This window comes from Pezoporus flaviventris, unplaced genomic scaffold (assembly GCF_033815535.1).
Source record: "Pezoporus flaviventris isolate CSIRO_AGI_PZ_B2104156 unplaced genomic scaffold, CSIRO_AGI_Pfla_v1 ptg000002l, whole genome shotgun sequence".
Lineage (NCBI taxonomy): Eukaryota > Metazoa > Chordata > Aves > Psittaciformes > Psittacidae > Pezoporus > Pezoporus flaviventris.
The window spans coordinates 24,193,560-24,205,790 of NW_026892550.1; the positions used below are offsets into that span (position 1 = coordinate 24,193,560).

The 12,231-nt window shown below is 40.1% G+C and overlaps 1 protein-coding gene across 4 annotated transcripts in view; it reads right to left on the reverse strand.

The window, feature by feature from the left end:
- Positions 1-2,060: 2,060 nt before the first annotated feature.
- The window catches only part of GABRA4 (gamma-aminobutyric acid type A receptor subunit alpha4), a 41,716-nt gene continuing 31,545 nt past the window's right edge, over positions 2,061-12,231 (reverse strand). For 2 of the 4 annotated variants that reach the window (XM_061471894.1, XM_061471883.1), the window contains exon 9: positions 5,236-5,882. In XM_061471894.1, the coding sequence (XP_061327878.1) occupies positions 5,349-5,882 (534 nt within the window). In that variant the 3' untranslated portion in view covers positions 5,236-5,348. Of the gene's footprint in view, positions 5,148-5,235; positions 5,883-7,401; positions 7,663-12,231 lie in introns of those variants that run through there. The other 2 variants (XM_061471875.1, XM_061471902.1) reach the window with 2 other exon arrangements.

A 12,231-nucleotide genomic window follows, 5' to 3' on the forward strand; every position in this document is an offset into this window, starting at 1 on the left:
AAACAACAGTACATAACATTAGCAAAGAGAGATCTTTATAGAGTGCTCTGTACTTCACACTACTCTCACTTGCTTGGGATGCGGCAAACACTTTCAGTCTGATTTACTCAGAACATGCTGAAACTGCTCACCACACACGTTTTATCCAAAAAGGCTACATTTTGGCTCTGAGGGGAGACCTACAAATTAAGACTGTACAAAATAACACCCATCAGACTCTTTCAAAATGGTGCATTTTTCTGTTCAAAGTGTTCAAATTTCCTGTTCAAAGTACATTGAAGTCAATGAGAAACACCTATTGATTTCAATGGATACCAGTACACATCCTTATAACAACATAAATATAAGTAACTTTTGAAATCACACAGTGAAATAAATACAGAGTCTTGAAAAAAACGGAGAAAAGATGCTATTGTCATTTAACTGGTTTCTATTTTTCCTGGATTTCTTCCTAGTTTGGGGAGACTGGGGATGTGGTTTATACTGACCTCCATAAGGCAATTTAGCTTTTGGATTTTCACTAAATAAGAAACCTTATTTATGGAGTTTTGTTCCTCCAACTTCATGCTGTTTCACTTTATTCTTGTCAGACTATGAAGAGAAGCCCCTTCTGTTCTTCCCACTTTCTGCTGACCTGCACAAACTTACTGCTACATAGTTATGCAATGCTTCTACAACTTTGATCTTCCTTGCCTTTATCAGAAAACATGATACTTCACCTAGGCTTCTCAACACCTCAGTTGCCATTTTCCTAATCTGTTATTCAATGTTGGGATTAAATAAAACCAAGAGCAAATTTTCGTCAGCTGTCTGTAGTGTAATTCACAACAGTCAGTGCTAGACACACACCACCTACCTATTTTAATGCAGTCAAGCCTATTGACAACTCCCAGGAAGACAAGAAAGAACTCACCAAAACTCCTTTCTTCCTAAAGCCTTTGGGTCAAGCAAAAGCTCTGGAGCACAGTGTGCAAAGTCCATCATCTACTCTGCTTTCTAAATAGATCTCTTGGAAACTTTGGGGATTTGGAGGGTGAGTGTGCTACAGCAGAAATCGTGCTCCAGCTTTCACACTGAGCAAGATTCTCCTAGGAAACCTCCTGTAGCCCCTATGGGAAAATGTCTCAGGTGGCCAATATGGTCATTTCTTCCACTCTGGCCTTCCCTCCGCTTCCAATAGCAGAAGGAATATGGGAATGTTAGGTTTTAGATAAACTGGATATATATACACTGTAAACTCCGATGTCCTCACATGGCACACAGACACTGTGCTAAAGCATAAGGTATACTTAAGCCAAATGATATACAGGAGATATGCAAGAAAATGGAAGGAGACAGAATTCTGTGCATATTGAAAAACTGAGTTCATCTGCTTTTCTGTAGAAATACTGGTTATATCCAATTAAATACAGTTACTTGGTTTCCCCAATTTTTTTGCGAAGTCCAGCCTGAATGATGAAAATTTTAAGATGCCAAAGAGGGTATGTTTGAACATTCTGTAATCAATACCTTTTAGCTCCTATTAACAGAAAAGCTCTAATCATATTCCTTATTAAATTATTTACCTCTATCATTAAATTATCTTATGGTCTACTTGCCTGATCACAGGGTAATGCAGACTGGATGACAAAACAGTCTACAAAGTCTACTTGGTTTTCCCTTAAAAGACACATGGAGAAGAAATGTGCTACCAACATCCATTTGATGGGGATGAGCCCATTTTATAGGAGGAGAAACATAATCCAGTTCTGCCAGGTAAACCCATTTTATAGGAGGAGAAACATAATCCAGTCCTGCCAGTGAGCTTGAAGAGCTCAGGTCACCAAGGAGGGCTGGGGTCTAGGCTTGCCACCTTGCTTGGCTTCATTACTTTCATACTTGCAGTGAAACCTGTTGATAGTAGGCCGATAGAAATTTGACCTTGCTCACAATTGTCTATAAAATATACTTCAGCTCCCATGAAGGCAATCTCCCTCAACTTAGTTTTTAACTGGTTCTCCCAAATGATTGTGCTAGTGGTTGGGGCTGCATCACTGCAGTCTGTGGGAGTTTTGCTGTTGGTAACAATGTCTCCGAGGAAACAGCAGTCAGTGAAGATCTATCTCTGTTTCCTGGTAAGGTTTTTTGGCTTTCTATCCAGTTTCCTTTAATGTTGATTGAGATGACTTACCTGAAGAGTTTGGTTAATTTTAAATCACTATGGTACTGTCAAAAAAGATTGCCTGATGTAGGCAATAGCAAATAATAAAAATAGCTCCTGCAGAGTTCATCGCACACAGACCCATCCCTAATTAATCATTTGGTCACTGAAATGACACCTGCAACATTCTCCCTTAGGATTTTAGTTAGCAGTGTTGAGTATTTGAGCTACTACATTTAATACGGATTTTGTTTGTGCTTCTGAATTACACAGTATTCAGAACCTGCCAGTTTACTGCAGGCTTTTTACTGCTTCTGATCACTCTACAAGGAGATTAAATATAATAAAGAACAACTGTTAACAATAACCTCCTGTTCACATTGTCCATAGGTACTTTGGAAAGCTAGTTACAATCGTTTTTTCATGTACTGTTAACAAAAAAATGTAGCACAGTACTATAAATTAGTCCTAGACTCATAATTAGATTTTTTTTTCTTAAAATCTCATTTTGAACATAGGCATTCAAATGTTGGAAGGTACTTCAGAAATAAACTGATGGGTTAAAAATAGATTTTCTTAGTGTGGTATCATTAAAAATTTCTTCCAAAATAGAAGGATATAAATATTTAAAATCTTTATTTTTTAATCCTCTTTTCTTCTTTATAAGTCTTTAAAATGAAATGGGAACTCAAATGAATACAAATAGCACACTGAACCCTGAACCAGTGTTGATCCTACTGAACAATACACTGAAAAAGCTGATTGTACAATCATTATACAGGGATGGGTGGAAGGATGAGACAGCTTTTTCTAGTGAGTTGTTTGAAGCTCTTCCTAAGAGAAAGCACACTTGGTTTTTATCATAGAAGAAAACGGAGTAATTTCATTTACTTATGGTGCAAACACTAGTTTTGAAACACAGCAAGACATCATTCTTCATACTAGAAATATTCTCTCATTTGTGCAGTTATGATCAGTAACTGCCAGAGAAGTAGCTTTGTTTCTTCTGGCTCAACAAAATAAACAATCTCTTGTATACTGTCTTCTATTCTGACAATCTGAAATAATGCGATCAAATCAGGGAAGAAGCAGCTATAGCAACTACAGATACAGCCAAAGATGCAAACTACTGCAATTAGACACCTTGCGCAGGTGCTCCATTTTCAGTTCAGTGCTACGGCACATGTAATGGTTTTCTGAAGAATGTTGTAATCACAGACTTCTCCTAGATGTAAAACACAAAAAGGAAAGGACCATACCTGGCCTTCTGAGAGCATCACTTAAGCAAAGAACAGGCTAAGGTAACAGTTTATACCACTATATCATAATAAAGTCATGTAAAACATTCCCACATCCCTATCATTCTATCATTGACAGCCCAATGCTATACATGAAATAGCAGCCTGGGATCCATACTACATGCTGTAGGACACGTCTTGCAGTGTCTCAGGTCGTGCAAGTTAAATGTCATATTCTCAGCCATGAACTGACTAAAAGGTTTGGAGAGACAGAAAGAGGCACAAAAATATAGTATAATTTCACCATTACAGAGTCTTTTTACTCTGATTCTTCTCCCAACATAGTCTAGGGCAGTCTCATACATGCCCTCAAGTGCCCCAGATTCTTATGGCCTCTATCAGTCACTTTATTATTACCTCAGCACAAAAATCACTCAACACTTACCTGATCTGTCTCCAACATAAAACTTTGACCACAGGCCACCAATCTGCTATTCCAGTCAATTGAAGCCAAGGATTAGTCCAGACCCTTTAAAGGCACAGCCAAATCACAGCTGAGAATTTGGCCTTTGATTTTTACATGTCACCTGCACAGAAACACTAACCACTTGCCTAGCCAGATGGATCTGTACAAACATTTTCAGGTTTATTCCCAGCGTATCTTCCCCCCATTCTCATGAAAAGAACATTTCTAATTAAGATTTCTATCAGGTTTAAACAATTCAATTCTGTAATAAAGTTGCCTGCCTGCATATTGCAGTTTGAGCCACTAAGAAAAGAACTTATCTATGCCACAGTTTAAGAGAAACAAATGGATCATAAACTTTTTTATTCCTCAGGCTCCACCTAAAACCTTTATTTTCATATTTATGTCACAGCATTCCTTCACAAAAAGGTGTCACTCATTCACTCAAAGATGTGCCATAGCCACGCTCATCAAAGCACAGGAAAATTTGTTTTGCTCAATTTTGAAGCCACTTTTATCAACTGTGTTGAAAATTTAACTTGACACAAATATATATAAAGCAGAGGGGGGGGGGGAGTGAGAGGAGGAGTATGTGTTCAAAGGAAATCAGGAATGCGATTGAAAAATGGGGAGGGGGTGTGATCCTAAACCCCAAAGCAACCAAAGGCAGAACAAAAAATTCAAATAAAAAGTTGAACATTGTGGGCCTGGTCCTCATCTACCACAACTGATGTAATTTAGGAATAAAGCCACTCAAGCTGGTCAACAAGGTCAAAGAAGAACCAACACTTAAGATTACCTTACCAAACCAAAACCTCCAATTTTGAAAATTACATCAGATTTCAGACTTTACAACGTGCACTCATTCTTATTTTGGAGTGAGAATTTCCCAGGTTGCAATGCAAAATAATGCTTAGTAAAAATATACGGAGCTCTACAACTCCTTTGCATAACTTTTCCGGAGTTGCACTCTCCCAGGCTGGACTCTCTTTTCTTTTTCCACTGTTCATTTTCTTCCCCCCATTCTGCCAATTTTAATCTAGCAGGGAAAGTCTTTTTTCTATCAAGCACTGTCTAAATATTCAGGACACAGACCTTGCACTCCAAGAATGCAATGCTCTGTCCAGACAGCAGTGCTGGGTGCCTCAGGGATCTGAAATAATCAACATGTGTATTCCTAGCAGTCAAGATGTGTTCCACTGCACAGCTGTGCACCTCTGCCTTTGTTTCAGGTGCATGTTCCTCCCAAAGGCAAGTTCTGTGTAGCCAGAGTAGTCTGAAGAGAGTGATGGTTCACTGCTAGCTGAAGGGAGGAAGATAAATCTGTTACCCATTACCCTGGTAGGAGTCAACTAATTATCCCCAATAACTCCAGCCTTTACAATGGGAAAGTAGCACACAGCTTTTATAAATAAGAATTATTGACCTCTTTTTAATAGTTTCAAAAGAAGAAACTCTGCATCAAATGTGAGTATAATTTAGGAACTACTACATAGCAGCAAAACTACATTAGACTTTCCGATTTTTCCATGGTATCCTTGGATAGATACACCACCCAGTAGACCATGTTAAATGCTCCAAAGGTAACAGGAAATAAAATGCGTGCATATTTGTCTATCTTACTCGTGCCAGAATGGGAGGCAGGGGGAGCAGGTGGTGTGACAGCAGATGGCTTTGCAGATCCTCCTAACGTGTTAGGTGTAGTGGTCTGAATCTGCTCCAGTCTAGATCCAAGCAAGCGCTGAATGGAAGGGGATCCAGCTGTGGCATGCTGGGATACAAATCCAGTTAAAATTGGGGTAGAAGGAGGAGCTGGAGGGGTAGCTCTTGCAGAAGATAATGTCTCTGATGCATTGATTCGTGTGAAAGGGTTGGGACTTGATGCAGAAAGGGAATGGGGTGTAATGTCAGAAGACCCCTGAGCTACAGAGGGAGGCTGGATGGAGCTATGCCTTGTGTCAATTCGGCTCCTACCATCAGCTTCAGACTGTACTGTGGCATTTGTTCTTTTCCTCACATTTGAGTTGGCATCTGTACTCTGCAAAGTTAAAAAAAAAACATACTAGTCATTCTTAAAATAAACACACAGAATCAATGGAAACTTTATAATCAAGCACTATCAGAGTAATACTCACAAATAGAACCAGTAGCTCGATCCTGAAGCACAAAGATACCACGTGCTCATGAAAATAGATTTATTAGCATATAAAGTGATAAACAAGAGTTCCTTTTACCTGTGGCTGGAATACCAGGGTGAACATACCTGATGCATCATATTCCATGTGATGTGGTACCTATGTAAATTCAATATGATGAAGCTAAGGATTCTTGCATTAGAGTCCAGTTTTTTTTTTTTTATTTCCAGGCTTACACTCAGAACAAAATTCTCTGATGTTTACCTATTTTCTCAATATATAAAAACATTCTAGAGGCAACTTACCACCATGATGGTTTAGTTATGGCTTATATCTCCAGAAAAGTAACTACCATATATAAGGAACTCCGGCCTGTCTTCTAGAGTAGATGCTATTAAAATGCAAGTATTTATAAAACCAAGTCACCACATTGCAGCTCTTTCAGAAATAAAGACAGTGCTTTTTCACACCAAACATAGGCAATAAATTCTCCAGCTGTAATTGATCTAGTGAATAAACCAGTCTTTCATCAACTACTCCTTTCCGTTAATTAAACTAAGAAAAGTGGTAAATTCTCCATCACTTGATGTCTTCAGGCAAGTCTGGATGTCTTCTGAAAGATATACTTAAGCCAAATAGTACTTATTAGGCTGGATGAGAAACTGAAAGACAGATAAATAAGTACAGACGGAAAATCCAGCAGAGTTTAATATTTACTGACTTCTGAGAGTGGGACTCAGGCTCTGCCGTTCTTCTCTGTATCTAAGAGGAAGCCTAACATCTCTTGAATCTCCTTTTGGAAGCGCACCCGAAGAACACTCTTTTGAACCCTCAGCCCTGCACCTAAAATATTATATAAAACATATTATATTTTAAATATAATACTTGAATATATTTTGTGCAAAGACTCATTGCTTTCCAAAAGCAAAGATATAATGCAGATAGAGTACTGTCCAGGTTTCAGCTTTAACCACGACAGGTACATATTCACAGTAGCAGCAGTACGAGTCTAAATACAGGGAGAACCAAATAACCACTCATTATAGATCAAAAAAAAAAACATAAAAAAAAAAATCACATTTTGCACCTCTCTAATGATACTGTTCCCAAGTACTGCTCTGCAACACAAGTACTGTGCCTTTGGCTCCACTTCCTTACACCCCTACCAGAGAACCCTGCCAAAGCTCACAGCACAAAGAAAAGGGAGAGGAAGTGGGCAATGATTTCCCTCCTTCATCCAACAGCAGTTCTCTCCAGCTAAGTGTCAGAGCAGTAATGGAGAACAACCCAGGTGTTACTCAAGGTACTAACACCATGAGAAGTGAGCAGTGAGAAGAGTAACAATCAGGTCTGTTTGCTGCATCAGTTGTCCTTAGCTGCTTTGATCAAAGAAACAGAGAGATGGAGCTGAGAAAAAAAATGAAAAAAATCAAATCACTTGACATCTCCAGTACTCCCACCATGGCCAGAATGCTGGTCCCAGATCCTGTTAATTGCAGTACAAATCAGTCATTGGCAATACTGCTGGCCTGAATTTATCTGAAGCTGTCATAGCTATATGCCAGTTCATGGCTGATGTATTTGCCAGCTCATGGTTGATAGATCAAAGAATCCCTCTTAAGTTTCACTTAGATTTCCTTCCTGCATAGAAGCATGTCAATCCCTTTATTTATTTTTCTGCATCTGCAATCCAAAGAAGCAGAGGACTGGAATAAATGCCAGAGGAAACTGGATTTCCTGAAAGAAACACTAATTGTACTGTCTGAAAGAGAAGCCTGAGTCACTCTTCGGGAAGTGCAGAAGTACACACAGGTGTGCAATTTGGATACTTTCACACTAGGGTTGTTCCACACTAGGTTTCAAAACTGCTAAATTGAAATTATAAAGCACAATCAGGACAGGAGTGCATTTACTAGACACTTGGTAACACCTAGCAGAGTATTACATGTTACTTGAAGGCTTGCAAACCTAAGCAGGTACAAGTCATTCACTGTCCAAAACAATAGTTCTGTTCTACAGAGAAGCTGGCACTAGAGTCATTGACAGGAGGAGAGTTTTACCTTCTAGGTGCAGCTCCTTGTTCAACTGGCTTTGTTCAGGTTAGATTCTCCCATCATAAAGTTCTCAAGCAGTGCCTGGTGAGCAAAAGTCCTTGGGCTGGGCCAGGGGTTTCAAAGTAGATCTGCACTGGAACTAACAAGTCTCACTTCCCTCCTCGTCTCTGCCTACATTAGACATGTAGCTTAGAGGCAGTGCCATTGAAGAAAAGTACCACACCTTCAGACACTCTAAGCCTATCCATAAAAGAGTGGTCCCAAGAGTAGAACAGAGAACTTGAATGCAGTTCTCAGAGGCACCAATTCAATGCTCCTGCTCACTTGTACTGCGACCTGTTTTCAACAACCATCTCAGTGCATCATCAACCACAGACACTGGTAAGACAGAGAAGTAACAGCCATGCTTCTTCTCTCATCACAGTCATCTCTATTTCTTTAGTGGAAACATTTTTTCCATTGATAAGTTTGCATAACATTTCCTCTTCCCCCCACTTTGGCCGTCATCTAAGTGCCCAAATGAGACCTGTTGCTACATTTTATCCACTACTGATATCCCACTACAGTGCATATTCTAAAATAAAATTGTATATATATACACACATATACACATACATATCACATCGAATGGTCAAAATGTATAACTGTCTAAAACTCTACAGGGCATTCTCTTTCTTGCCACTGATACACAAAGCTTCCAATATTTCAGGAACTTTAAGATTAGAGAGAAACCCAGTTTCCTCATAAGTATTACAATGTACACATAAAGCCCAAAGAGATAACATTGTAAGATAACACAACATACCACTGCATAACATGCCCTAAAAATATGGGTACATACTTTTTTAATTCTCTTGAAATCACCTTTCACGCGCTTAGAACATGGAAATTAGAAATGCTGTTTCTAATGTGGTCTGCAGAGAACGCATCACTGCAACCTGTTTTTCTTGCATAATGTAATTGTCATAGCTTGGTTTTGTGTTCTTGAACTGCACCTTGCCCTTGAAACATACTGAAACATATAACATACTGGAAAAAGCACATTCCATACAGAGTAGCCCTGTTTACCATTAATACTCACTCTAACAGTGCTGGGAGCAACTTTAATATTGGAGATAGAAAATCTCCTGGGTCAGTATTCAGTTTCAATACCTTACACACTCCACAAGGCCCTGTCTAAGGGGAACACATTCAAACCCCCATCCCCAGTAAGTTTTGCAGAATCAGCATGCAACAGCAAAACAAGAGGCAGTCAGCCTGCCTCACTGCTTCCTTTTTTAACACGGCAGCTGTATTGTTCCCACTGTGAATGGTAAGCACTCACCTCTGTCCTCTGTCAAAGCTGAGCAGAATACATCCTCACTTGCCAGGATGGCCTCTCCAGCACATTGCCCACCACCTTCCCTCATATAGCCTTTTCTTGCTCTTGCCTTATTCAAGCCTAAATCATGACAATAGCTCACTCTGCCTTCAGGTGTCTCTCTTTTTAGGTTTGTCCAGTGAAAAAGTTTCTAGCAAAAATTTTTTTGTCGGTGGTTGTATTCATACGATCCCTATATATTCCCCTATTCCTCTGTTATAAAGCTAACTAATTTCTTCCCACATTAGTCTATTCCTTCTCTGTACTAATGCTATTGCACAACTCTACATCATCTGAAGATCAGTGCCAAGGTCACTAACAAAAAATATTAAACAAGTCTGATTCCATGGCCAAGCCTTAACAAATCAAATTCTATTGATATTAGCAGACATCAGGTTAAACAGTACATTGCAAAACATAACATTCAGATTGTAATAAGCAAAACATTCCACAAGCATTTCAGCAATGCTGCATACCCCTAGTAAAAGGTTATTGTGATAATGACAATCTGACCAACAAAATTATATACATATGTAAAGCACTTGCTGCCTCACAAAATTATTTTACTTAGCCTTTTTAAAACAACAGCAAGAAACACAAACCTACTGTCCATCAGTAGCTTTTAGTTTGGAGGCACTGTATTGGGTTTGCGTGGCAAGGCTTTGGTAGCAGGGGGGTACAGGGGTGGCTTCTGTGAGAAGCTGCTAGAAGCTTCCCCTATGTCCAATAGAGCCAATGCCAGCTGGCTACAAGACAGACGCACTGCTGGCCAAAGCTGTGCCCATCAGCGGCAGTGGTAGTATCTCTGGGATAATGGACTTAAAATGGGGAAAAATTACTGCACAAGAGCAACTTCAGTCCAATAGAGGAGTGAGAATGTGTGAGAGGAACAGCTCTGCAGACACCAAGGTCAGTGCAGAAGGAGGGGAGGAGGTGCTCCAGGCGCTGGAGCAGATTCCCCTGCAACCCGTGGTGCAGACCATGGTGAGTCAGGCTGTGCCCCTGCAGCCATGGAGATCCAGGGTGGAGCAGAAAACCACCTGCAGCCCATCAGGACCCCATGCCAGAGCAGGGGAACACCCAAAGGAAGCTGTAACCTTATGAGAAGCCCACGCTGGCGCAGGTTTGCTGCAGGACTTGTGACACCGCAGAGGACCCATGCTGGAGCAGTCTGTTCCTGAAGGACTGCACCCTGTGGGAGGGATCCCATGCTGGAGCAGGGAAAGAACGTAAGGAGTCCTCCTCCTGAGGAGGACAAGATAATGTGTGATGAACTGAACAGCCCTCGTTCCCCATCCCCCTGCACTGCTGGCAGGTAGGAGGTAGAGAATTCAGGAGTAAAGTTAAGCCTGGGAAGAAGGGAGGGGTGGGGGAAGGTGTTTTAAGATTTGCTTTTATTTGTCTCACTGCCCTGCTGTGATTTGATTGGTAATAAATTAATTTCCCCAAGTTGTCACTGTTTTGCCCATGATGGTAACTGGTGACTGATCTCTCCCTGTACTTATCTTGACTCATGAGACTTTCAGTATATTTTCTCTCCCCTGTCCAACTGAGGAGGGGAGTGATAGAATGGCTTTGGTGGGCTCCCGGCATCCAGCCAGCGTCAACCCGCCATAGGCACAAAATCAAGAAATAAAACATTAAAATCAAGTGGAAGTCAAATTATAGTGCAACCCAAGAAATGAAGGTATTATCCAACTAAAGATTCCTTTCTGAGTACAAGTCAGGAAACCACTCAATTATTCTGAGCCGACAGAGAGCTGCTGTGCTAGTCCAGATGGGACTCCACAGGAAGTACTGAGTCCATGTTTTTTACATTCTCACTCTAGATTGAGAAAGAAACTGATTTTCTGGAGGCATTTCAGTGAGATTTTTGGGAGACATTTAGAATGGTGTAGCTCAGGAATGCAAAATGGGAGCCTGGAAACTACCATAAAATGCAGCATATTCCAGCATGCAATGCCAGCCTTAATATATTTGCTAAAGATTGCCTTTCTATAAATACAACAACTTGCTGCTTACGTAAATGTCGCCTCACCCTTTCTTTGAAATATCTATCATTCTGACTTGGTCCAACCAACTCCACACTTCACAACCACTACAAAACCAGAAGCTGCAAGTACTTTTCTTTGCTCTACCCTCCTTCAAGTGGAAACCTCGCTGTTCATTCTGTTAGGAGACTTCAGCCTCTGAACCTTAACTGGCAGAAATACTATGGATAAAAGCTTCAAAATCCTGGGCGATGTCCATGCATAGACAAAGTTCTCAAGAGCTCTGATAATAATTTAAAAATACATTTTTTGCTTTAATTGTAGGACATCATCAGATAAAGCTCTGTGGCTGGCTGGGATATATTAATGCCAAGAATGTACAGCACTGATCTCCTATTTAACAGCCAAAATTTGCAACAGTGAAAGTTAAGTTTCAGCCTCCATGGGATTTCAAACATTTATCACCAAGATTTAGGGACACTAATATGCCAGAGGTAGATAGTTGACTGCACTAAGGAAGCCAATGAATTGACCAAACATAGAGAAATGCAGGCTCCAGTCTTTTTCAGAAGAGATTGATAATATTTCCTTCTTTCTGTCCAAATTAACATTTCATTAGTCCATATAACTAAAAACAAAAACAAAACAAAACTCAAAAGTGAGTACAAGAGATTTAGAAAGCTCTCATCCTATGCACACTTTACTATGGAGGCAGAGTGGGGCGTAGGATAGAAGGTTCAAATTCTGTCAGATAAATTCCATCATACAGCATGCCCTATACAAAAGAGCTTTTGAAATATTTACTGTATTACAAAGCATAGAGATCTTTGTTAATTTTTGCAGGGGT